Genomic DNA, 24,648 nt, shown 5'->3' on the forward strand with positions numbered 1-24,648 from the left:
ATTTGTTTTTCTCCTTCTTCATTCCCATCAGAACATAGAAGTTAGAACTTAGGAAGCTGCTTTTATAAATTGAAATCTTACAAATGAAATTATATATTTCACACTTACGTCACCTGAGGGTATTGGTCCAACATTAAAATCCATAAAAATGATACCTGTGGATTATATGCATAAATGTATAGTATATTTATCAATCAGTACACATTATATTTACTAAATCTAGCAAAGCCTCATAATTTGACCTATTTGGGATATACCAACGGAATAACTTATTGAGGAAAGAAATTGTTACTATTAAAATTGATTAGTTCCTCAGAGCAACTGCTATGGAAGTGTTCAGAAGCAGAGGTCATGCCAGGTCTGCTTTAATGACTGTTCAATTCATGTTTCTGGTTAGCAGCACCCTCATTATAATGCCTGCTCACAAAATAGGTAGAAAAAGCCCATTTATATCTCAGACTGTTAATAAATTCATGAGGGCTTATTAAATATATAAATAATTTATATTTATCTATATCCCTTTTAAGCTCCTTAATAGTCTTAAAAATGATATAACTTTTCTACCTTTGGCCTGCAAAGCATCAGAGAGGAGTAAAAAGTACACAGGATTGATATCAGTAAACCTGAGTTCTAATTTCAACTTGTTTACTCTGTTTGCCTTTGACAAATAGACTTCCAGTTTCCTCATCTTCAGACAAAAGGATGGTGATGCCCACTCTCACAAGGATAAATATAAATTAAGGAGCAATGTAAATAAAATGTTTAGTACATGTTAGCTACCAGTTACTAAATGACATTATTATTTTCATTTGAGACCCTTTACTAAAATAAAAATTTAACACAATCATTGATTTTTTTTTTTCTTGTGCTCCTCCCTCCAACCACAAAAATAAATTCAGGAAAAAAAGTGATTTTTTGTTTGAACTGTTAACATTCTTAACATTTCTTTGCAAAACTGAAAAAGAAATATTTTTAATGTGAAAATGTATGTTTGTCACTACAGATTTAGAACTCTTTCCCATGATAAAGAATCAGTTTCTAAAGTTGGAAATAGTTCATTGTTCCTAACATAAATTTATAAAAAGCAAAGATCAAGAATGAGTCCAGAGGGGAAAAAAGTTCACATGCCTAAGTATGCAGCTCATATGTGATCATTATGGTGGGGTGGGGATGGAGATTTCATTATCTTTCTAGTAATCTCAGGTATCCAAGTGGCACTGGACCTTGGGAGTCTTAAAAAGAGAGGTAGCAAGGGTCATCCGTTAAGCAGTGCTAAAATTAGCCAATAACAGTTGAAGAGGATTGCATCCGATGCTGTGTGATCAGCTGTTCAGTGATAGGATAAGATTTCTCATTAGCTGGTAATAGATACAAAAAGTCAAGAACAGCAAGGGAGGAGACTTATTTGGGGCCTGGAGAAACAATCTCAGAGTGGCAGCTGAGACAAAGCTCTATAGTTCTTAGCAATGAAACCAAACAAGAACAGTTAGGACGTGAGTATAAACAACTTTTATTTTATGCTTTTTGTAATGTTATATATTTTTGCCTACAAAAAATAAGCATATTTTATTTCAGGAAATGAAAAATAATCCTGTTCATTTAATCACTGAAGAAGATCTGAAACAAGTCTCCATTTTAGAAAGCGTTAATACAAGTAAAAAGGATAAAAAAGATGAACGAAGGAGGAAAGCAACAGGTAACAAGTTATTATTAACAAGATTCAAGATGAGTTTATTTGTTGCAGTGAACTTTGCACTTACCAGACCTTTTGAAAGGCCTTTTATTTGGTTGATTCACCTTTAACTGTTAATATTAACCAGATCTTTTGCTAGTGAATTAACTTTTAATTATGAAAATATTGGTGATTATTTAGTGTTTCATAAGCTAATTTCATGATCTCCTGTTCTCATTCTTTATGTTCCTGCTCCAGTAGCTTTTCTTTTCTTTCTTGATTCTCAAATTTTGCAAGTTTGTGTTCACCTCAAGGCCTTTGCACAAGCTGTTCCCTCCCAAGCTTCAAGTAACTGTTTCCTTCTTGTCATTAAGAGCTCACCTTTAAATGTCAGTTCCTCACAGAGGCCTCCCTAACCACCCAGAATAGTATATACAGTCACTCTCCATCGGATTATCCTCCCAGGTTTTTTTACAGCACTTTTATCACTGTGATGTCTTTTATCGTTTGGGAGTCTGCTCCATCTCATTTATTGTTGTTTCCCTAGTACTCAGAGCACTCCTTGGCATATTTTAAGTGCTCCATAAATATTTATTGAGTGAATGAATTTCCCAAGGACTTTTAAAAATTCTTTTAATTTAGAGTCACTGGAAATTATCCTAGGTAGCACTGGCATACTAGTAACTTGCATTTGGAAATTAACATGTATTTTCCATACTTTTTATAGCAGGAATAATTTTATTAGTGCTGTATCAGGGTTAAAGAAATTAGATATTCAACATATTTCATTACTAAATACAGCTATATTAAACACGTTATAAAAACTTCATTTGCTGTGGGAATTCACTATATCTTTGAGATTCCTTCCTCTTCAAAAACCTTTTTCTACAAAGTCTTTCAATAATATTTTGAAATTTCTGTTCTAGGAAAACTACATAGTAAATTACTGCAATAAATCAATAATATTCATAAGCATGCATATTTTGTTATTTTAAGATATAATTATAAATCCACCTTAATTAATTGATTGCACTTATGTCAGTAAAACTAGTCTGTTTTATATCCTTCTAAAAATTCAGGTTCATCTGGTGTTTTGTTCTGATAGTGCTGTTGTTTTATAATAGTTTAATTACAGTTCATGGAATAATGTCAAACAAGAACATCTTTCCCATAAGAAACTTATTACCAAATGTAAAAGATACATTCACTTTAAACTTGTGCTTTTGAAAGTTGTGTTTTTCTATCATGAAAGCAATAGAACTTATAGAATATGATGAAGTTTAAGGGAATTCTTCTTAGAGTTTAGAAAAAGATCTTTGTTTATATAAATCATTTTATTGAAGAAATGAATCTTTTATGAAGAAATGTATTTTCAATATTTTTCAGTGTTACAGTTCCATTACTAAAGTATCCTATTTTGTTGAATAGATATTTTAAATGTAAATATTAAATGTAAATATATAATAGAGAAATACCTCGGTAACAATTTTACTTTTATTTACAGTGTTTTAGTTTCATAGTTTGTATTTTTTTAGTCTTCATTTAGCCAGTAGGTGATTGATAACTGTATTTTTCTACTTAATCAATTTAATATTTATGGTCAACATTTATTGAGCCCGTTATGTGTCAAGCGTTGCCTTAACCTCAAGTATGCAGACGTTAGTGAGATGTTCTCCCTACTGTCAAGAAGTTGTCTTTTTGGGTGGCGGGAGAGTCAGGATGTCTCCTGTAAACCTGGGGAATAATCTTTAAATCAAAAAGACAAAACCAAATTTGTGAGGTACTGTAGTTGGGGATGTTAATGAGGCTGTGGTAACAGAGATAAGCAAATTAGGGCACTTTTGAAAAAGGTAGAAGAGGAGGTAAAGGAATGGGTTTGGCCAGGAAAAAGTCAGTCAAAGCTGCAGAAAATAGATGTCATTAGAGAAACAGGAAGAGACTGCATTTAGAGCAGGCAGGTTATCTAAGTGAGTTGCTCAAATTCAAGAGATTTCATATCTTATTAATTTTTACTGATTGAGTTCACAAAACTTGGCTTTATTTTTCTACTGTAAAGTTAAATACAACAATGTATTGTCATTATTTCTAAAAGCAGTATTTAGTTAGGTAATGATAACTAATGTCGTTTTCCACCAGAGGGCAGTGGAAGTGTGAGAGGAGGAGGTGGCGGCAATGCCAGAGAGTACAGAATTAAAAAAATCAAGAAGAGAGGGAGAAAAGATGACAACAGTGATGATGAGTCATCTCACACAGGTGTGTAGCTTATTTCACTCTTCCTTTGTATGTGCATGATTTTTTTTTAACATTTTCTTAAGATGCATACACTTAGGTGTCTATGCTTAAAGGAAGTCCTTGCTTTGCAGAGTTTCAGTGAGCACAGATTTCACAGTTAGTTAAATAACACCAGAGTCCCAACAACACAGTTCATATTTCAGTTACCGGGGTATGTTAACTGTGAGTAATTGCATAAAGTACAAACTTTGTTGCTGGCTCCTTAGTCTACAGATCAGCACGTAAATAACAGATGTGCATCATGATCTGTGACAATCACATCACTTATTTCCAAGTTTTTCAGAGGCAGATCACTGTGCATCTCTTATTCACTTTATGCATAGAAAACACAGCATGTAGTTGTGTTGACTTCTTGTCCCCCAGTGATAAATCCATATGACATTTTACAAAAATGGATAATCAAAAGAGGGGATTGGCCAACAAAGATAAATGTGCAGCAAAGGAAAAGTCATAACCCTGGAAATAAAATATGAATCAAGAATGGAGTTATAAAAGAAATGCCTGACCATGGGAATGTTGGCATTACCTCTGTTCAAGAGACTAGCTGTGCAGTCAGAGAAACTCGGTGAAGGCGGAAATAAATAAGGGAAATGGTTGTGACGAAAAGGATAAAAATGTCTTAGAGGAGGTGAAGTTGGCAAAAAGCTTCACATTAAAGGAATTCTCAGAGATGTTTCACAACGCTGAAAGGGCAAAGGATAAAATGTTGGAAGCTGATTCAGAGTTTAAAAAGGAATATGACAACTTGCCCAGGCATAGAAAAGATGCTTCCTCTGTATTTTAAGTTACTGGATGGGAAGGCAAGCCCTGTTCATACTATTCTTGATGAGTGTTTTACAAAGAAATAAAACATTTTCATTCTCAGTGTTTCTGATGTGCTAAATTACAGTGTACTAAACTAGAACTATTAGTCTTATTTTTCATTTCCCTATACATTTATAACCAACAGTAAGAGCTTTGAATGTTTGCACAAACATTTTTAAAAGGTTACAGAACAATCAAATTTTCCCATTGTTTATTAAGAACACTTTGCAGTTTCGGCTTGCACAGATTTTTATGGTCTCCCAACTTCATGCAAAAGAAATTATAATATTTTATGAATAGTGAATTTCTACAAAGTTAAGTAGAAAACATTAATTTCATTAATTTCATGCCTGTTTAATTTTTATGGTAACACCTAATTGGTTGGTTGCTTCTGTCTAAGCAGGAGAATTAAGTATATGCATCTTTCTTTGTCTAGACTTGTTATTGTTTGGTATGGTTAAGTTAGCAAGAGACATCTTTGCTTTTCTAAATAAAATTATGATTTTTAATATGTTTCTGTTTTTAAAAAATTAATGAAACTGTGATACCTCCCGTCCTCCTTTTCCCCACCAAAAAAAAAAAAACCTTGAAATGATGATGATTTGACATTTTCTTTTACCTATTCCACAGAATTTATTATGTATGGGCTTGGGAGATATAAGTGTCAAGTGACAAGGCTTCAGATATTAATGTGCTGCTACCTGTAACAGAAAAATGGCTTAAGATCTGTCTAAAGTAGTCTAAGATAGGTAACAATGGCTACTGTTCTCAACATACATAAAGCAGTATTAATTAAAGGAAAAGTATCTTAGAAACTATGAGCTCTACCCTTATTTTAATTAGCACTAAGACTATTCTGTTTTACTTTTTCATTAATAAATGGATTTTCCTATTTTCCCAGATGTAACAAGGAGTGGGAGTGAAGTAGCATTTAAGAAAATACTTCTCTAAAATGTGTAGCCCTAAGTAATTGTTAAATGAGGCATGTGATATTCTTTTTGTGTATAGTATAAGAGAGAAGGTATAAAAGAGTAAAACCATTCTCCCTATTAAAAAAAAGGTAATTTCAGTACTTTTGAAAAAGGGTTCTGTTGTAATCTCAGAAATGGAGGATGCAGTTAGGTTCTCAGCTAAAATATACAATCAACTCTGTGTGAAAGATTACTAGAAGGAAATACAATTTAATAACTAGTAAAATGCATGCAGGAAGCAGACGGAGAAATCATACTATTGTGAGAGATCAGGAATGAATAGCAGATCTCAGAAAAAATGGATAGTACTTTTCCATCTATTCTAAAGCTATAATAAGTAGTTGTACTTAGATCTTGATGCATAGTGAAAATTGATTTTTGAGCTATTCTATTTTTATTTCTAAGGTTTTACTTATAGAGTCAATAACCTAATTTAGCTGGGAATAATCACTTTTTTATAGTTTTACAATTAGTAATGGAAATATTGTTAGCTTTCTTTGCAACTCATACTTTTCCAAGTAAGTGAGTAGGCATGACATTTCCACAGTTAACAATTATTTCCATTACATACAGATTTTCCTTGGTATAGAATTATTTTTGTGAGAGCAAAAATAAATTATGGGTGTAAAATTTTAAGTTGTTTTTTCTTCCATGCCTTTCCAAAATAGACAATTTTTAGCTTAATTCTACTGGAGTTGTGGTTCACTTGATTATAAAGACCTTTCCTGAAAAACTTGTGTAAATTATAAGGATGATTGGATTTTTATTAAATATTTATTTTTATAAAGAAGGACATTCTGCTCAGTATCCATTGTTCAACAGAGAAAAATTATCCTTTCCTAAAAGATTTTTTTTTTATCCACTAGTTTTGATTTCCAACTATTTGCATCATCCAAGTTTGGGAGGAAAAAATTGTCTATTATTTTTTGATTGACTTGTAGAAAACAAGTTAGAAAATTATTACTCAAAAGAAATGCCACTATATATCCTATTTTAACAGTGTTTTCATTGGTTATTGCTATTGGACATTGGCGATTTTGGTGACAAACTAACAATGGAGACTTTATGGTAGGCAATAAATGAATAACCATCTTATTATATATATTAATGGAACCTTATTTGCTTGTAGGTTGCTTATTTTTGTTTTTTCCTATGGCTCATTTTTATTACAGGAAAGAAGAAGCCAGAGATCACTTTTATGTTCCAGGATGAGATTGAAGATTTTTTACGAAAACATTTACAAGATGCCCCTGAGGAGTTTATTTCTGAACTTGCTGAGTACTTAATAAAGCAAGTATAAGAACATGTTTTCTGTTTTATAATAGAAATTTAGTGAGTTATTACTTAAAATTTTTACCAAGATCATAGAAAACATAATTTAGGTGTTTTCTTTTCAAACCTTAAAATTTAACCTAGTCACCAAATTCCAGATTTGTTTGCTTACAGAAACAGTTCAACAAACATTTAAGTGCTTTGGGCAAGGCAGTTTCGTCGGAAATACAGGGCAGGAGTGTGGAGGTGGTCTCCTTCACTCATCTTACAGTTCTAATTGGGAGAAAAACACCAGCACTGATCACTGGCTGGTCTCTAACACTGCATGAAAATACATCTAAAATGAAGAAAAGAGTATTTTCTATTTGACAGAGATTAAACAGTGCACTTTTAGGGAGAAAATAAAGTAACACACTGCCCTCAAAGAGAATAAAATAGACAGCACTACCTTATAAGTGAACCAGGCTAAATTTATTTTTATACAGAAATAAAAGAAATTGTGTATAACTTGACTACTGCTAGCTAACATGGTTTTCCCCCAAGTTAGTCTCTATGTGTAAGCTTCTCTAAATGCAATCCAGGAGCCTAGTGCATCTAAATTTTTGAATTAGAACAGCTTTTGTGAGTGAGATTTTTAAAAAACTTAAGTGAACATTCTTGTGCGTGAATACATTACATAATTACATTTTTCGTATATAAAAAGATGAAATAGTTACTATTAATCATTTGCCATAACTTTTTAAAATAATCTATTCTGAGTTGGGCATAAAAAGATTTTTTAAAAATACATATCTTTTATAGTACATTAGAAATTGAGAATTTGTTATCATTCCTGAGGATGGGAAACACATGTATAGGCTACTGTTCTCCAAGTTAACTTTAAAAAGCTGCTCTGAATTGAATTTGAACTGAAGCTTTTGTTACTGTTTTTCTTATTGTCTTTCATGCAATAACTTTTAGTACTTTAAAACAGAGAAAAATAATTCACTGAAGTTAGAATTTCTGGAATTTGAGGGAAAATTCTTATTAACTATTCTCCAAATTAATCTTATTTGTTTAACAGGGATCTTTTTTAAAGCTTTATTTGCATAGAAGCAAAATTTCTTATCTACATAAACCCAGTACATCTTAATAAACAAATATATTTATCTCATGCACAGACCTCTAAATAAAACTTACCTCGAAGTGGTACGTTCAGTATTCATGTCTTCAACTTCTGCCTCTGGAACTGGCAGGAAGCACACGATCAAGGACTTGCAAGAAGAGGTTTCAAACCTTTATAATAATATTCGATTATTTGAAAAAGGGATGAAGTTCTTTACAGGTATTATACTTAACACTGTTTTTTCGTTGATTCTCATAATTGTCCTTGGACATTCCTTTTAATGAAGCACTTTTATTTTCCAGATGATACCCAGGCTGCTCTTACGAAGCACTTGCTGAAGACAGTGTGTACTGATGTCACTAATCTCATTTTCAACTTCTTAGCTTCGGACTTAATGATGGCAGTAGACAACCCTGCAACCATTACAAGTGAAGTAAGTTAGTGATTTTCTTGCCACTCTTGATGTGTTTTGCTTTGAAATCCAAGCATGTTTTATTTTCGTTTTTAGGAAGAAATCTGTCAGATTTTTAGTTCAAGTTTAGTACAATATATATACAGTTGCTACTAGGATTGGTAATATAACCAGTCTATTAACAGTAATAATAAAAGTAAGGAAATACTAGTCATTGTGTCTGGGAATGCCTGTAATAAATATAGCATGCGTGCTTGGCCTTCTACTTCCTATTATTGTACAGAAAGCAACAGGAAAACGTTGTATTATCTCTGAAAAAAAGTAAATAAGCTGAGTAGCCTATAAAAGCTTTTTTTAAGCTCATCAGATGACTCAGATTGGATTTAATTTCACCAGGTAGCCTTGCAAAGAGTGAGGGTCACTATTCAAAGAGGGGTAGGAAAGAGAGACGGGACAAATGAACTGGCTTAATTTAGGCAGATCTTCAGAGAGAAGAGGTGTCCATCATAGAAGCTGGAAGTAAAGCAGCTGAAATTTTAACAGATTCTTAAAGGTCTAGGCTAGCATCACAGTTTAGAATCCCAGGAAGCACCCAGAACAAGGAAAAGAAAGGGTAATGATGCTTAGTTACTTTGGAATCAGCTATTTTATATTTTCCTGATTATTGTTACATCACATCCCTTTTTCCTGCTGAGTTGCAAGTCCCTTATCAGTGTTTTGACTTTGCAGTCATTTTCATTTCGTGACACCATCTCATTTATTTAGACTAATTCCAGTTCATTTTCTTAAATTCTAATCTCAAATTCAAAGCTCATCTCTTCCCTTCTTGCAATGTAAGGTGGAGCTATGGCTCCCAGTTGCCTACAGGAGGAAAGGTATGGCCTATCCCTAGGACTCCTCCTCTTCTTCCTCACCCTAGATCTACTTAAGGTTGGAGATTAGGAAGAATGAAAGAGACAGCAGTGCCTTCATACGACTGACTGCTATCACTGGCCTTGATCTAGGTCAAACCAAATCAGTCTAATGCTTGTGGCTTCTCGTGATGTGGCCTTTGTTGCATAGGTGGGATAGGTTGTTTTGTGGGGATGTTTTTAGTATCATGTGACTCCTTCTCATAGCAAGGACTCCCCCTAAACCTCCAGATAAAGGTCCATTTATCTCTCCTACCCCAGCAAGGTACTGTTTCCCTCCCATTCTTTGCATTGAGCAGTGATTCTCAACTGCTTGGATAGTTCCATGTACCTGCCTGCATGCCAGCCTCTGCTGTGGGAAGTACCTGGGGTCCTTCCCATGCCCTTTAAGGGCCACAGGAGGATTGCTGTAGCATGGGATAGGAGTCAATAGGTTGGTCCAATCTTCTAAGACATACTGTAATTTTCAGGGCCTGCTGGCCAAGCCATTCCAATAAGGCCTCCTCCAGAAATTTTGCACCAGAAGGAGCCGTAAGACTCTGGTCAAGAATGCCACCAAACTTCACAAAGCACAGCTGTGTGGAGAGGGGTGCTGAAAAGGTTCCACACACTAGACAGTATAACAAGCAGCCATCCTTCTGTGGTTCAGGTCCCCTTGCTTATAGGCATCCTGGATCTTTATGGCCTTCTGGATCTTTATGAGTGGGGCTCCCTCACTTGGCCTTAGAGAAAAACACTCTTCCCACCACAATAGAAAAAAGCAGGAGCAGCCTCTTACCCCAAATTATTTTTCTTGCACGATGAATGGTGTGTATATGCTCATTCACTCATGCGCTCTCTGTTTTATCATTCTTCTTCTTATACTGCTGGAGCAGATGGGAGGAGTAGCAGCTGCATCTAGCGTCTTTGACTGTTGACTAGCATTCTGATTTTAGAGTGTTTTAGCATATTTTTATCCCTAGTTTGTGGTCTAAAATATAAGAATAAAGATAAATTTCACTCAGCATTCTGTTACAATAGTAAATACTCAGTTTTTGTTTTGCATCCAGTACACGTCCAAGGCACAATTCCAAAGGAATTTCTTTTGCCCTATAGGTAAGAAAAAAAATTCTAAGTAAATTATCAGAAGAAACTAAAGTAGCTCTCACAAAACTCCATAGCTCTCTGAATGAAAAGGTAAGTGAAGTTTTATTCTATTTAGATATTTGGGCTAGAATTTGTGATCTTTGAATAGATAGATTTTTATCAGAATAACTGAAATCTAAACCTATTATCCTGCACTCAGACACCTCTTTGGCAGGTGAAGGAAGAGACCAAGCTGGGGGCATTTTACCCTCTAGTCCTAAATCACAGCTTCAAACTTCATGACAAAATGACCTTTTATGGTACTAAATGACTGCTTTTCTTTAGGCAACCTGTTTTATAAAAGTAAATCATGGTATTAAATACCTTTTCAGAGCATAGAAGACTTTCTTTCTTGTCTGGATTCTGCAGCAGAAGCTTGTGATATTATGGTGAAAAGGGGAGACAAAAAAAGGGAAAGGTAACATTGAATTAATGTCTGAAATTTCGTATCTGAAATTGGAGTCTATCTGAATCTTGCATAGAGAACTGTTGTGTCTAAATGGCTGTAGACCTTCAGTCATAGTTAGTCTTCATATCCTCTCTCTGACCCAATAGAATAAGGTAGCAGAGTTGCTAATCCCATAGTTGATCAAGCCTGGGAACTTATTAGCTTTAAGACCTTTATAGGAACGCTTATTTAATCTAATGCACATCTGTTTGATCCCCAACAATTCAAAATAAAAAGCATACTTTGAGTATCTCTGCTCCATATATATATATATATATATATATATGTTTTTCTGTCATTTTCTAGCATATTAGTTTGTCCATGCTGTTTAGGATTATGTGTGTCTGTATCCCCTAAAAAGTCCTTTAAAATTGTCATGGAACTAGATTAATTAAACTAGAGATGCTAAAAATGAAAACAGAATAGAAGAATTGAAGTTGGTGAGAACTTGTTAAAATATGATAATGTATTATTTTATTTTTGTTCAGGCAGATACTGTTCCAGCATCGACAAGCACTGGCTGAACAGCTAAAAGTCACAGAAGACCCTGCTCTTATTCTGCATCTCACATCGGTTCTGTTGTTTCAGTTCTCAACTCACAGCATGCTCCATGCACCTGGAAGATGTGTCCCACAGATCATTGCTTTTCTGAATAGTAAAATTCCAGAGGTATTACATTTTCAGTGCACTTGAAACTTTTATAGCTTTTAGATGCTGACTATTTTGAATGGATAGATGTGAATCATTGTGAACACTAAGACACAAAAAACATCATCTTCCTGCTTCCAAGAATGGAAACAGTGAATAAGGAGGTTGATTTTTAAAACTCAGCATAGCTCAGGAATCTTTCCATGGTAAGGAATATTCTGAATCTGGAAATTAAGCTTTTGGAAGAGAAATAATAATGTTCAGTCTTCCATTTCAGTTTATGCAGGTTTAACCTGTCCTTTAAGGACCAGCTCAAAAATTCTTATCCTACACAAATTCATCTGAGAAACTCTTCAGCTAAAGGTAAATTGGCTTCTTTGAACTTCCATATCACTTTGACAGTATCTTTGGTGATAGAAGCTAGCTCAGTCAACTTACATTAAAATGACCTGTTCATGTTTTATCTCCCCCAAACTGTAAATTCCTTGAGAGCAAAGACCTTGCTAGATTCAGCTTTCTAATTCTATGGCCAGTAATTTGTAAAGATGAAGACTGTCAATGTATTGGGTTGGCCAAAAAGTTCCAAGATGGCTCCAGCAGCAGTCAGTTGTCTTTAAACTTTATTTGAAACAATATTGTTAGATTGTATTAAGACAGCTGTCATATCAGTGTGCTGTTAAAAAGAAAACATCAAAATTGGTGAATTTTTGGGTAGCCATTTTAATATTGAAGATAGAAAAAAAAAAGCAACATTTTCGGCATATTATGCTTTATTATTTCAAGAAAGGTAAAAACGGGCTTCCCTGTTGGCGCAGTGGTTGAGAGTCCGCCTGCCGATGCAGGGGACGTGGGTTCGTGCTCCGGTCCGGGAATATCCCACATGCCATGGAGGGCTAGGCCCGTGAGCCATGGCCGCTGAGCCTGCATGTCCGGAGCCTGAGCTCCGCAGCAGGAGAGGCCACAACAGTGAGAGGCCCGCGTACCGCAAAAAAAAAAGAAAAGTCAAAACACAACCAAAACACACAAAAAGATTTGTACAGTGTATGGAGAAGGTGCTGTGACTGATTGAACATGTCAAAAGTGGTTTGTGAAGTTTTGTGCTGGGGATTTCTCGCTGGACAATGCTCCACAGTCAGTAGACCAGTTGAAGTTGATAGCAGTCAAACTGAGACATTAATTGAGAACAATCAACATTATACCATGCAGGAGATAGCGACATACTCACAATATCCAAATCAAGCGTTTTTCATCATTTGCACCAGCTTGGTTACGTTCATCGCTTTGATGTTTGGGTTCCACATAAGTTAAGCGAAAAAAACCTTGACAGTATTTCCGCACGTGATTCTCTACCGAAAATGTTCCATTTTTAAAACAAATTATGATAAGCAATGAAAAGTGGTGTGAAACAGAAGAGATCATGGACCAAGCGAAATGAACCACCATCAACCACACCAAAGGCAGGTCTTCATCCAAAGGTGATGTTGTGTATATGGTGGGATTGGAAGGGAGTCCTCTATTATGAGCTTTTTCCAGAAAACCAAAAGACTAATTCCAACAAGTACTCCCAAAGAGACCAACTGAAAGCAGCACTAGACGAAAAGCACCCAGAATCAGTCAAGGGAAATCACATAACCTTCCATCAGGATAACGCAAGACTGCATGTTTGTTTGACGACCAGGCAAAAGCTATTACAGCTTGGCTGGGAAGTTCTGATTCATCTGCTGTATTCACCAGATATCACACCTTCAGATTTCCATTTATTTCAGTCTTCACAAAATTCTCTTAATGGAAAAAACTTCAGTTCCCTGGAAGACTGTAAAAGGCACCTGGAACATTTGTGTTCAAAAAGAAAAAAATTTTGGGGAAGGTGGAATTATGAAGCTGCCTGAAAAATGGCAGAAAGTAGTGGAACAAAACAATGAATATGTTGTTCAATAAAGTTCCTAGTGAAAATGAATTTACTTTAAAAACTGAAGGAACCTTTTGGCCAACCCAATACTTTGTTCTACAGAAAATTAAATCATGTTTGTTAACTTTTCTCCTCTTTTCACAGGTTCAACATACTCTTTTAGTAAAGTATCAAGGTTTGGTTATAAAGCATTTAGTCAGTCAAAGTAAGAAGACTGGGCAGGGAGAAGATCCCTTGAGTGATGAATTAGACAAAGAACAAGAAGATATCATCAGTATGACTCGTAAAGAGCTTCAAGAACTTTCCTCATCCATTAAAGACCTTGTTGTCAAATCCAGGAAATCATCAGTGACAGAAGAGTAATGATTTTAATTTACTTAATGTTGTCATACAGTAAACGTTTTTTCCCCAAAGTTAAAGGTGAGTGGTTACAAAAAAAAATAACGCATTTCACAGTCCAGAATCCCCCACTCAATAGCACTTCCCACACTCACAGTTCAGTTCAAACAGTAGTGTTGAATTCATTGTAAATCTTACAAAGATGTGAATTTTTGTAAATTGGGTTCTCCATGGAAGATTTCTTTTTCACATTATTCTAAAAATTATACATTTCAGGTTTATTTTCTTTCTAGATGCTGAATGAAGAATAAATCTTCTGCTTTTATCTCTAGGAAAGGACTCATTCGTTGTGTTATTGGATTTGAAGTGACACGTGTAAATTTACACATATTACAGAAACTTAAAATGCGGTCATGTTTTTTTTTGGTGTTGAAAATAGTGTTTTTACTTTAAAATTAATAGAGAATGGTTCAAACCTAAAGTACAGAAAATTGCAAAATATTTTTTTATTACTAAGCCCTCACTCTTATTTCTGGCAGATAGATGGCTTCTCATCTCCCCCACAAGAGTGAACTTTTATGTGGCTGGGAGGTTCAGGGATGTGTTTACAGGTACAGAAGAACACCCAAGGAGCCCATGCACTGCTGTGCTCTATTCTAAAGTACGATGCTAACAGGAGTGAGAGAAAAAATATAATTTACTACTGATAGGTGTAAGTCACATTTTAACATTGTAATAACTAAAAATTTAATATAGTTTTTTTAACCCAGTTTGCATTTCTGAATTTCATTTTTTATATTAATAGTCACCATCACCTAATACTTTGTTGTAGGGGATCTATAAGTGCATTTAAATCATTAGAACTTTTTTTTTTCAAAATAGAAACGCTTATTTAAAAATAGGTGTTTTTGGGCTTCCCTGGTGGTGCAGTGGTTGAGAGTCCGCCTGCTGATGCAGGGGACATGGGTTAGTGCCCCGGTCCGGGAAGATCCCACATGCCACAGAGCAGCTAGGCCCATGAGCCATGGCTGCTGAGCCTGCACGTCCAGAGCCTGTGTTCTGCAATGCAAGAGGCCACAACAGTGAGAGGCCCACATACGGCAAAAAAAAAAAAAGGTGTTCTTGTTCTGTAAAGATTAGTAGTAGTTAAAAGACTAAAATAGTTCCTTGGAGTAATCATTTCAATCAGATGAGTTTCAAGCAACAATTTATTGTATATAAAAGAGGAACTTATTTAAAATAGTAAATTAAATCTCAAATATTTTTTTTAAATACTGTTTTATATAATACCTTACATGGCATTTAAAACTATTTTTGAAAATGTTTGAATACAAAGATTGGTCTACCTCTACACTAATTCTAGACAAAGTATTAATATTGAAAGAAATATAATTTGCTAAGCAAAGTTGATAGGAATGTAACAAACTAAAAAATATTTTCCATTGCTAATTTCCTATTAATATATTTTCATAAGGGCAAAGGAAGAAAAATGACAAATCCTCTGTGAACACAAATTCCAATTAGTTTGTTGATTCAGCTTCCAAAATACTGAACACCCAACCTGATTTTTTATTCAGTCTTTAAGGACCTTACCATTTATGCTTCAAGAGATATCAAAGTAATCCACATTTGAGTCAAACTAGATCACAGACAATGAAGCAAATAAAAGCATTTGACTTTGTTAATTTGTGAAAATAAAAATAGAAGAGACAGTGAAGCAAATAAAATATTCTTATTTTGTTTGCATGAAATTTGTTTCATCAAAATGGTTATTTTTCCACAGTAAGAGTTTTTACTTTTTTGTAAATAAAATTATTTAGCTGATTTCATATTAAAAATCTAATTTCATTAATAAAAGTTGTTCCATGTTTATCTACTATGATCTTAATGGGCAGATTTAAGAATGTTATTTGAAATAAAGTCTGTTGTTTCTGTTAAATTTTATGTACTTTGAAGACTTATTTTAATTACTAGGATTAATTGATACATATTGTATTTACATTTTAAAATTCTATTCTGAACATTTTTAAAGGATTTTGTTATATTTTTCTTACACAAAAATAATTCCATAGTCCTTTCATTCCTTGAAAGTTTGCCATTTCGTGAACCATTTCACCTCAGTAAATCATTTTCAGTTAGCTAGTTTTCAGCAAATGTATAGCTAAACTCTCATCTGCTACTTTCTACTGTTGCAGATAATGGTAGATATTTGAATAATGTGCTCAGGTATTCATATTCATGTGTTCCATCTCCAGACCATGTGTTTTTGAATAGTCAAAGGAAACTCACTTCTGACCATCAGAAAGATTCAGTGAAGAGTGGTATATCTTACCAAAATTAGTATATTTTCCAAAAAGACCTTAATGCTAAATTAGAACAATAAATGTAGAAATTGCTTAACCTGAATGTAGAACCATCTTGAACTTTTTGGAGAATGTATTGATACTTTAGTCAGATCATGAAGCACCAAGGACGAGGTCAAAGGGCAACAGTGAGCTGAAGAAGAGTGTGTGAAAAAACGGTTCATTCCTTCCTCAGAAATGCCACTTGACCCATGGCCAAATGGATTTTTTTTCTATCAAGAGCTAATTTATGTGAGTTGGATAGGGGGTGGGGACAATGGAAGGTTTGCTTTCTTTGACTAATACCAATGAAGTCTTTGACCCAGTGTACATGGGAGATGAAAGAAAAACACATTTATAAACTCTGAGATGTACATTTTCCACAGAACCTAGGAGCACTATTAAAGTGGCTGTTAAAATGATCTACAGACTCACTCAAGTTGCTCCACTTTGAAGGCCACACCAAGCCAACAGGAGAATAAATAGAACCCAGGACTCTACAGCAATCAGAGAAGAAAAAGAATCCAAATTGGAAAGGAAGAAGTAAAACTGTCACTGTTTGCAGGTGACATGATATTATACATAGAAAATCCTAAAGATGCTACCAGAAAACTACTAGAACTCATCAATGAATTCAGTAAAGTTGCAGGATACAAAACTAATATGCAGAGATCCATTACATTTCTAACAATGAAATATCAGAAAGAAATTAAGGAAACAATCCCATTTACCATTGCATTGAAAAGAATAACATACCTAGGAATAAACTTAACTGCAAAAGACCTGTCCTCTGAAAATTTTAAGACACTGATGAAAGAAACCGAAGCCGACACAAACAGATGGAAAGAGATACCATGTTCTTGGATTAGAAGAATCAATACTGTTAAAATGACCATACTACTACCCAAGGCATTTTACAGATTCAGTGTAATCCCCATCAAATTACCAATGGCATTTTTCACAGAACTGGAACAAAAAAATTTTTAATTTGTACAGAAACACAAAAGACCTCAAATAGCCAAAATAATCTTGGGAAAGAAGAACAGAGCTGGAGGAATCATGCTCCCCAACTTCAGACTATACTATAAAGCTACAGTAATCAGAAAAGTATGGTATTGGCACAAAAACAGACACATAGATCAATGGAACAGGATAGAGAGCCAGAAATAAACCCACATGTTTATGGTCAATTAATCTACAACGAAGGAGGCAAAATTATACAACAAAGAGAAGACAGTCTCTTCAATAAGTGGTGCTCGGAAAACTGGACAGCTACATGGGAAAGAATGAAATTAGAATGTTCTCTAACAGCATACACAAAAATAAGACTCAAAATGGATTAAAGACCTAAACATAAGACTGGATACTGTAAAACTTCTAGAGGAAAACATAGGCCGAACACTCTGACATAAATTGCAACAATATTTTTTTGGATTGGTCTCGTAGAGTAATGGAAACAAAGGCAAAAATTTTAAAATGGGACCTAATTAAAAGCTTTTGCACAGCAAAGGAAACCATAAACAAAATGAAAAGACAGCCTACTGAATGGAAGAAAATATTTGCAAACAATGCTACCGACAAGGGATTAATTTCCAAAATATACAGTTTATACAGCTCAATATCAAAAAAAACAACCCAATAAAAAAAATGAGCAGAAGATCTAAATAGGCATTTCTCCTAAGACGACATACAGACAGCCAACAGGTACATGAAAAGACGTTCAACATCACTATTAGAGAAATGCAAATCAAAACTACAATGAGTTATCACCTCACACTGGTCAGAGTGGCCAGCATCAAAGTCTACAAATAATAAATGCTGGAGAGGGTGTGGAGAAAAGGGAACCCTCCTACCCTGTTGGTGGGAATGTAAATCGGTGCAGCCACTATGGAGAACAGTATGGAGGTTTCTTTAAAAACTGAAAGTAGAGTTGCCATATGATCCAGCAATCCAACTCCTGGGCACATATCCTGAAAAGATGAAAACTAATTCAAAAGGATACATGCATCCCAGTGCTCATAGCAGCACTGTTTACAATAACCGAAACATAGAAGAAACCTAAATGTCCATCAACAGATAAATGGATTAAAAAAATGTGGCGCATATATGCACACACTACTCAGCCATTAAAAAGAATGAAATACCATTTGCAGCAACATGGATGGACCTAGAGATTGTCATACAATCAGAGAGACATATAATTATCACGTGGAATCTTAAAAAAATCTAAAAAATGATATAAATGAACTTATTTACAAAACAGAAATAGACTCACACACATAGAAAACAAACTTATGGTTACTACCACAGGGGATAGCAGGGGGTAGCGGGGAGATAAGTTAGTTTGGGATAAACATATACACACTACTATGCATAAAATAGATAAACAACAAGGACCTACCGTATAGCACAGGGAACTATATTCAATATCTTGTAATAACCTGTAATAGCAAAGAATCCAAAAAGTATTTTATATATATATAATTATATATATATGTAATTTATATATATATAATTTTATAGTTGATTTACCTTGACTTGGTAAATCGACTATAAAATTAATTAATTTAGAAAAATAGAACACAGGACAGACCTCTTCCAAACCACCTAAGAAAGCAAGCCTGACTTTTGGGTCTTCAGAAACAGTGTTTATTCCATTTACATCACACACAAAAAAAGAAGGAACAACTACTTTGAACAGGTTATTAAATTTTTATAAGTTCCCAGTGTTGTGTTTTATCTGTTTTACCAGGCTTGTTTCTATTTGCACCTCTGTGTCTCTTCAGTGATTAGTAGTAAGACCTAACCTGGATATGTGTTTGAAGAGCAGGAAGGGATTGCACTGGGGTGTGATGGAAAAAAAGCAGGACATGGTGAATTTAAATCCTTGGCTCAGTAATCTCCTGGATCCTGTAAGACAGCTAAGTACAAAGAATATGAATGAAAATCTTAAAAATGTGCCTTGCTTTCAAGGAGATGGCAAGAATCAACAATTGTAGTTCCATACAGTGTTTTGAGAGAAGCAAGCAGAGGATGTTATGGGAGAAGAAAGTCAAACTGTCTTGCACTGCAGGGAGGAAAGCTGAACAGGCTGGGGGTGACCCCCTGAACCGAGTCCTGAAGGAAGAGTCGGGCTAGCCTGGTATGGGCATTTCTGGGCAGAGAAAAGGAGATTCTGGAGTACTAAGATAATATGAAATGAGACATTTGAGAATACCTAAAGTATGAAAATAAGAAAAATGGTTTGGGGAAGTAGTGTAAGATGAAGCTGGAGAGGTCAGAGGGGGATCACAAAATGCCTTACATGCTAAACGGAAAAGTTTAGCCATCCTCCGAAAAAAAAGGGGTTGCTTTTAAGGATTAACCAGGGACATGAGGTGATTAGATTTGTCTTCTAAAAAGATCATCCATTCTGAAAGGCAGTTTGACAATTTACCAAAATCCTTTAAAATGTATACATTATTTGTTTTGCATTTCTCTAATGATTAGTGATGTTGAGCATCCTTTCACATGTTTGTTGGCAATCTGTATATCTTCTTTGGAGAAATGTCTATTTAGGTCTTCTGCCCATTTTTGGATTGGGTTGTTTGTTTTTTTGATATTGAACTGCATGAGCTGCTTGTATATTTTTGAGATTAATCCTTTGTCAGTTGCTTCATTTGCAAATATTTTCTCCCATTCTGAGGGTTGTCTTTTCGTCTTGTTTATGGTTTCCTTTGCTATGCAAAAGCTTTGAAGTTTCATTAGGTCCCATTTGTTTATTTTTGTTTTTATTTCCATTTCTCTAGGAGGTGGGTCAAAAAGGATCTTGCTGTGATGTATGTCATAGAGTGTTCTACCTGTGTTTTCCTCTAAGAGTTTTATAGTGTCTGGCCTTACATTTAGGTCTTTAATCCATTTTGAGTTTATTTTTGTGTATGGTGTTAGGAAGTGTCCTAATTTCATTCATTCTTTTACATGTAGCTGCCCAGTTTTCCCAGCTCCACTTATTGAAAAGGCTGTCTTTTCTCCATTGTATATTCTTGCCTCCTTTATCAAAGATAAGGTGACCACATGTGTGTGGGTATATCTCTGGGTTTTCTATCCTGTTCCATTGATCTATATTTCTGTTTTTGTGCCAGTACCATACTGCCTTGATTATTGTAGCTTTGTTGTATAGTCTGAAGTCAGGGAGCCTGATTCCTCCAGCTCCATTTTTCTTTCTCAGGATTGCTCTGGCTATTCGGGGTCTTTTGTGTTTCTATACAAATTGTGAAATTTTTTTATTCTGGTTCTGTGAAAAATGCCATTGGTAGTTTGATAGAGATTGCATTGTATCTGTGGATTGCTTTGGGTAGTATAGTCATTGCAAATCAAAACTACAATGAGGTATCACCTCACACCAGTCAGAATGGCATCATCAAAAAATCTACAAACAATAAATGCTGGAGAGGGTGTGGAGAAAAGGGAATCCTCTTGCACTGTTGGTGGGAATGAAAACTGATACAGCCACTATGGAAAACAGTAATGGAGGCTCCTTAAAAAACTAAAAATAGAACTACCATATGACCCAGCAATCCCACTACTGGGCATATACCCTGAAAAAAACATAATTCAAAAAGAGACATGTACCACAGTGTTCACTGCAGCTCTATTTACAATAGTCAGGACATAGAACCAACCTAAATGTCCATCAACAGATGAATGGATAAAGATGTGGCACATATATACAATGGAATACTACTAAGCCATAAAAAGAAACGAAATTGAGTTATTTTGTAGTGAGGTGGATGGACCTAGAGTCTGTCATACAGAGTGAAGTCAGTCAGAAAAAGAAAACCAAATACCGTATGCTAACACATATATATGGAATTTAAAAAAAAAAAGGTTCTGAAGAACCTAGAGGCAGGACAGGAATAAAGACACAGATGTAGAGAATGGACTTGAGGACACAGGGAGGGGGAAGGGTAAGCTGGGACGAAGTGAGAGAGTGGCACTGACATATATACACTACCAAATGTAAAACAGGTAGCTAGTGGGAAGCAGCTGCATAGCACAGGGAGATCAGCTCAGTGCTTTGTGACCACCTAGAGGCGTGGGTTAGGGAGGGTGGGAGGGAGACACGAGGGAGGGGATATGGGGATGTATGTATACATATAGCTGATTCATTTTGTTACACAGCAGAAAGTAACACAACACTGTAAAGCAATTATACTCCAATAAAGTTGTTAAAAAATGCATATACTGGGGGGGACCCTGAAGATGGCGGAAGAGTAAGACGCGGAGATCGCCTTCCTCCCCACGGATACACCAGAAGTACATCTACACGTGGAACAACTCCTACAGAACACCTACTGAAGGCTGGCAGAAGACCTCAGACCTCCCAAAAGGCAAGAAACTCCCCACGTACCTGGGTAGGGCAAAAGAAAAAAAGAAAAAACAGACAAAAGAATAAGGACGGCACCTGCACCAGTGAGAGGGAGCTGTGAAGGAGGAAAAGTTTCCACACACTAGGAAGCCCCTCTGCGGGCGGAGACTGCGGGAGGCGGAGGGGGGAGCTTCGGGACCGCGTAGTAGTGCACAGCGACGGGTGCGGAGGGCAAAGCGGGGAGATTCCCGCACAGAGGATCGGTGCCGACCGGCACTCACCAGCCCGAGAGGCTTGTCTGCTCACCCGCCGGGGCGGGCGGGGCTGCGAGCTGAGGCTCGGGTTTCGGTTTTGGACGGAGCACAGGGAGAGGACTGTGGTTGGCGGCTTGAACATAGCCTTAACGGGTTAGTGCACCACGACTAGCCGGGAGGGAGTTCGGGGAAAAGCCTGCACCTGCCGAAGAGGCAAGAGACTTTTTCTTCCCTCTTTGTTTCCTGGTGCGCGAGGAGAGGGGTTTAAGAGCACTGCTTAAAGGAACTCCAAAGACGGGCGCGAGCCGCGGCTAAAAGCGCGAACCCCAGAGACAGGCGCGAGCCGCGGCTAAAAGCGCGAACCCCAGAGACGGGCGGGAGACGCTAAGGCTGCTGCTGCCGCCACCAAGGGGCCTGTGTGCGAGCACAGGTCACTCTCCACACCCCTCTTCCGCGGAGCCTGTGCAGCCCGCCACTACCAGGTTCCCGGGATCCAGGGACAACTTCCCCGGGAGAACGCACAGCGGGCCTCAGGCTGGTGCAACGTCACGCCGGCCTCTGCCGCAACGTCACGCCGCCTCTGACGCCGCAGGCCCGCCCCGCACGCAGTGCCCCTCCTTCCCCCCCCCCACCCCCGGCCTGAGTGAGCCGGAGCCCCCGAATCAGCGGCTCCTTTAACCCCGTCCTGTCTGAGCAAAAAACAGACGCCCTCCAGCGACCTACACGCAGAGGCAGGGCCAAATCCAAAGGTGAGCTCCTGTGAGCTGTGAGAACAAAGAAGAGAAAGGGAAATCTCTCCCAGCAGCCTCAGAAGCAGCGGATTAAAGCTCCACAATCAACTTGATATACCCTGCATCTGTGGAATACCTGAATACACAAGGAATGATCCCAAATTGAAGAGGTGGAATTTAGGAGCGAGATCTATGATTTTTTTTCCCTTTTCCTCTTTTTGTGAATGTGTACGTGTATGCTTCTGTGTGAGACCTTGTCTGTATACTCTTGCTTCCACCATTTGTCCTAGGGCTCTATCCGTCCATGGTGTTTTTAAAAATTTTTTTTCTTAATAATTAATTGTAATAACTTTATTATACTTTACCTTCGTTCTTTCTTTCTTTCTTTCCTTCCTTCCTTCCCTCCTTTAGACAACGAATCACCCCAAATTGAGGAGGTGGTCTCTGAGAGCAAGATTTATGATTTTTCCCCCTTTACCTCTTTTTGTGAAGGTGTATGTGTATGCTTCTGTGTAAGATTTTCTCTGTATAGCTTTGCTTCCAACATTTGTCCTAAGGTTCTATCCGTCCCTTTTTTTTTTCTAAATATTTTTTAATTCAATAACTATATTATACTTTATTTTATTTTTACTGTATCTTCTTTCTTTCTGTCTTTTTTCCTTCTTTCCCTCCTTCTTTCCTTCCTTCCTCCCTCCCTCCCTCCTTTCTTTCCTTCTTTGCTTCTTTCTTCCTTCCTTCTTTTCCTCCTTTCCTTCTTTCTTTCCTCATACTTCTATTAATTCTCTCTACTTTTTCTCCCTTTTATTCTGAGCTGTGTGGATGAAAGGCTCTTGGTGCTCCAGCCAGGAGTCAGGGCTCTGCCTCTGAGGTAGGAGAGCCAACTTCAGGACACTGGTCAACAAGAGACCTCCCAGCTCCACATAATATTAAATGGCGGAAATCTCCCAGAGACCTCCATCTTAACACCAGCACCCAGCTTCACTCAACGACCAGCAAGCAACAGTGCTGGACAACCTATGCCAAACAACTAGCAAAACAGGAACACAACCACACCCATTAGCAGAGAGGCTGCCGAAAATCATAATAAGGCCACAGACACCCCAAAACACACCACCAGACGTGAACCTGCCCACTAGAGAGACAAGATCCAGCCTCATCCACCACAACACAGGCACTAGTCCCCTCCACCAGGAAGCCTACACAACCCACTGAAACAACCTTAGCCACTGGGGACAGACACCAAAAACAATGGGAACTACAAACCAGGAGCCTGCAAAAAGGAGACCCCAAACACAGTAAGATAAGCAAAATGAGAAGACAGAAAAACAGCAGATGAAGGAGCAAGATAAAAATGCACCAGACCTAACAAATGAAGAGGAAATAGGCAGTCTACCTGAAAAAGAATTCAGAATAATGATAGTAAGGATGATCCGAAATCTTGGAAGTAGAATGGACAAAATGCAAGAAACAGTTAACAAGGACCTAGAAGAAATAAAGATGAAACAAGCAACGATGAACAACGCAATAAATGCAATTAAAAGTACTCTAGATGGGATCAATAGCAGAATAACTGAGGCAGAAGAACGGATAAGTGACCTGGAAGATAAAATAGTGGAAATAACTACTGCAGAGCAGAATAAAGAAAAAAGAATGAAAAGAACTGAGGACGGTCTCAGAGACCTCTGGGACAACATTAAACGCACCAACATTCGAATTATAGGGGTTCCAGAAGAAAAAGAGAAAAAGAAAGGGACTGAGAAAATATTTGAAGAGATGATAGTTGCAAACTTCCCTAATATGGGAAAGGAAATAGTTAATCAAGTCCAGGAAGCACAGAGAGTCCCATACAGGATAAATACAAGGAGAAATACGCCAAGACACATATTAATCAAACTGTCAAAAATTAAATACAAAGAAAGCATATTAAAAGCAGCAAGGGAAAAACAACAAATAACACACAAGAGAATCCCCATAAGGTTAACAGCTGATCTTTCAGCAGAAACCCTACAAGCCAGAAGGGAGTGGCAGGACATACTGAAAGTGATGAAGGAGAAAAACCTGTAACC

General features: G+C 36.6%; 1 protein-coding gene across 4 annotated transcripts in view; it reads left to right on the top strand.

Annotated features, from left to right (window-relative positions):
• Positions 1-15,847, top strand: part of UFL1 (UFM1 specific ligase 1) — a 49,858-nt gene extending 34,011 nt beyond the window's left edge. For 3 of the 4 annotated variants that reach the window (XM_022552836.2, XM_089921873.1, XM_089921872.1), the window contains 9 exons: positions 1,576-1,696; positions 3,809-3,925; positions 6,912-7,029; positions 8,172-8,335; positions 8,419-8,549; positions 10,535-10,615; positions 10,897-10,982; positions 11,501-11,681; positions 13,714-15,847. In XM_022552836.2, the coding sequence (XP_022408544.2) occupies positions 1,576-1,696; positions 3,809-3,925; positions 6,912-7,029; positions 8,172-8,335; positions 8,419-8,549; positions 10,535-10,615; positions 10,897-10,982; positions 11,501-11,681; positions 13,714-13,932 (1,218 nt within the window). In that variant the 3' untranslated portion in view covers positions 13,933-15,847. Of the gene's footprint in view, positions 1-1,575; positions 1,697-3,808; positions 3,926-6,911; positions 7,030-8,171; positions 8,336-8,418; positions 8,550-10,534; positions 10,616-10,896; positions 10,983-11,500; positions 11,682-13,713 lie in introns of those variants that run through there. The other variant, XM_089921874.1, reaches the window with a different exon arrangement.
• The last annotated feature ends 8,801 nt before the right edge of the window (positions 15,848-24,648 follow it).

This window comes from Delphinapterus leucas, chromosome 12 (genome assembly GCF_059928025.1).
Source record: "Delphinapterus leucas isolate spDelLeu-1000000601 "Yukka" chromosome 12, BTC_Dleu_Yukka2, whole genome shotgun sequence".
NCBI lineage: Eukaryota > Metazoa > Chordata > Mammalia > Artiodactyla > Monodontidae > Delphinapterus > Delphinapterus leucas.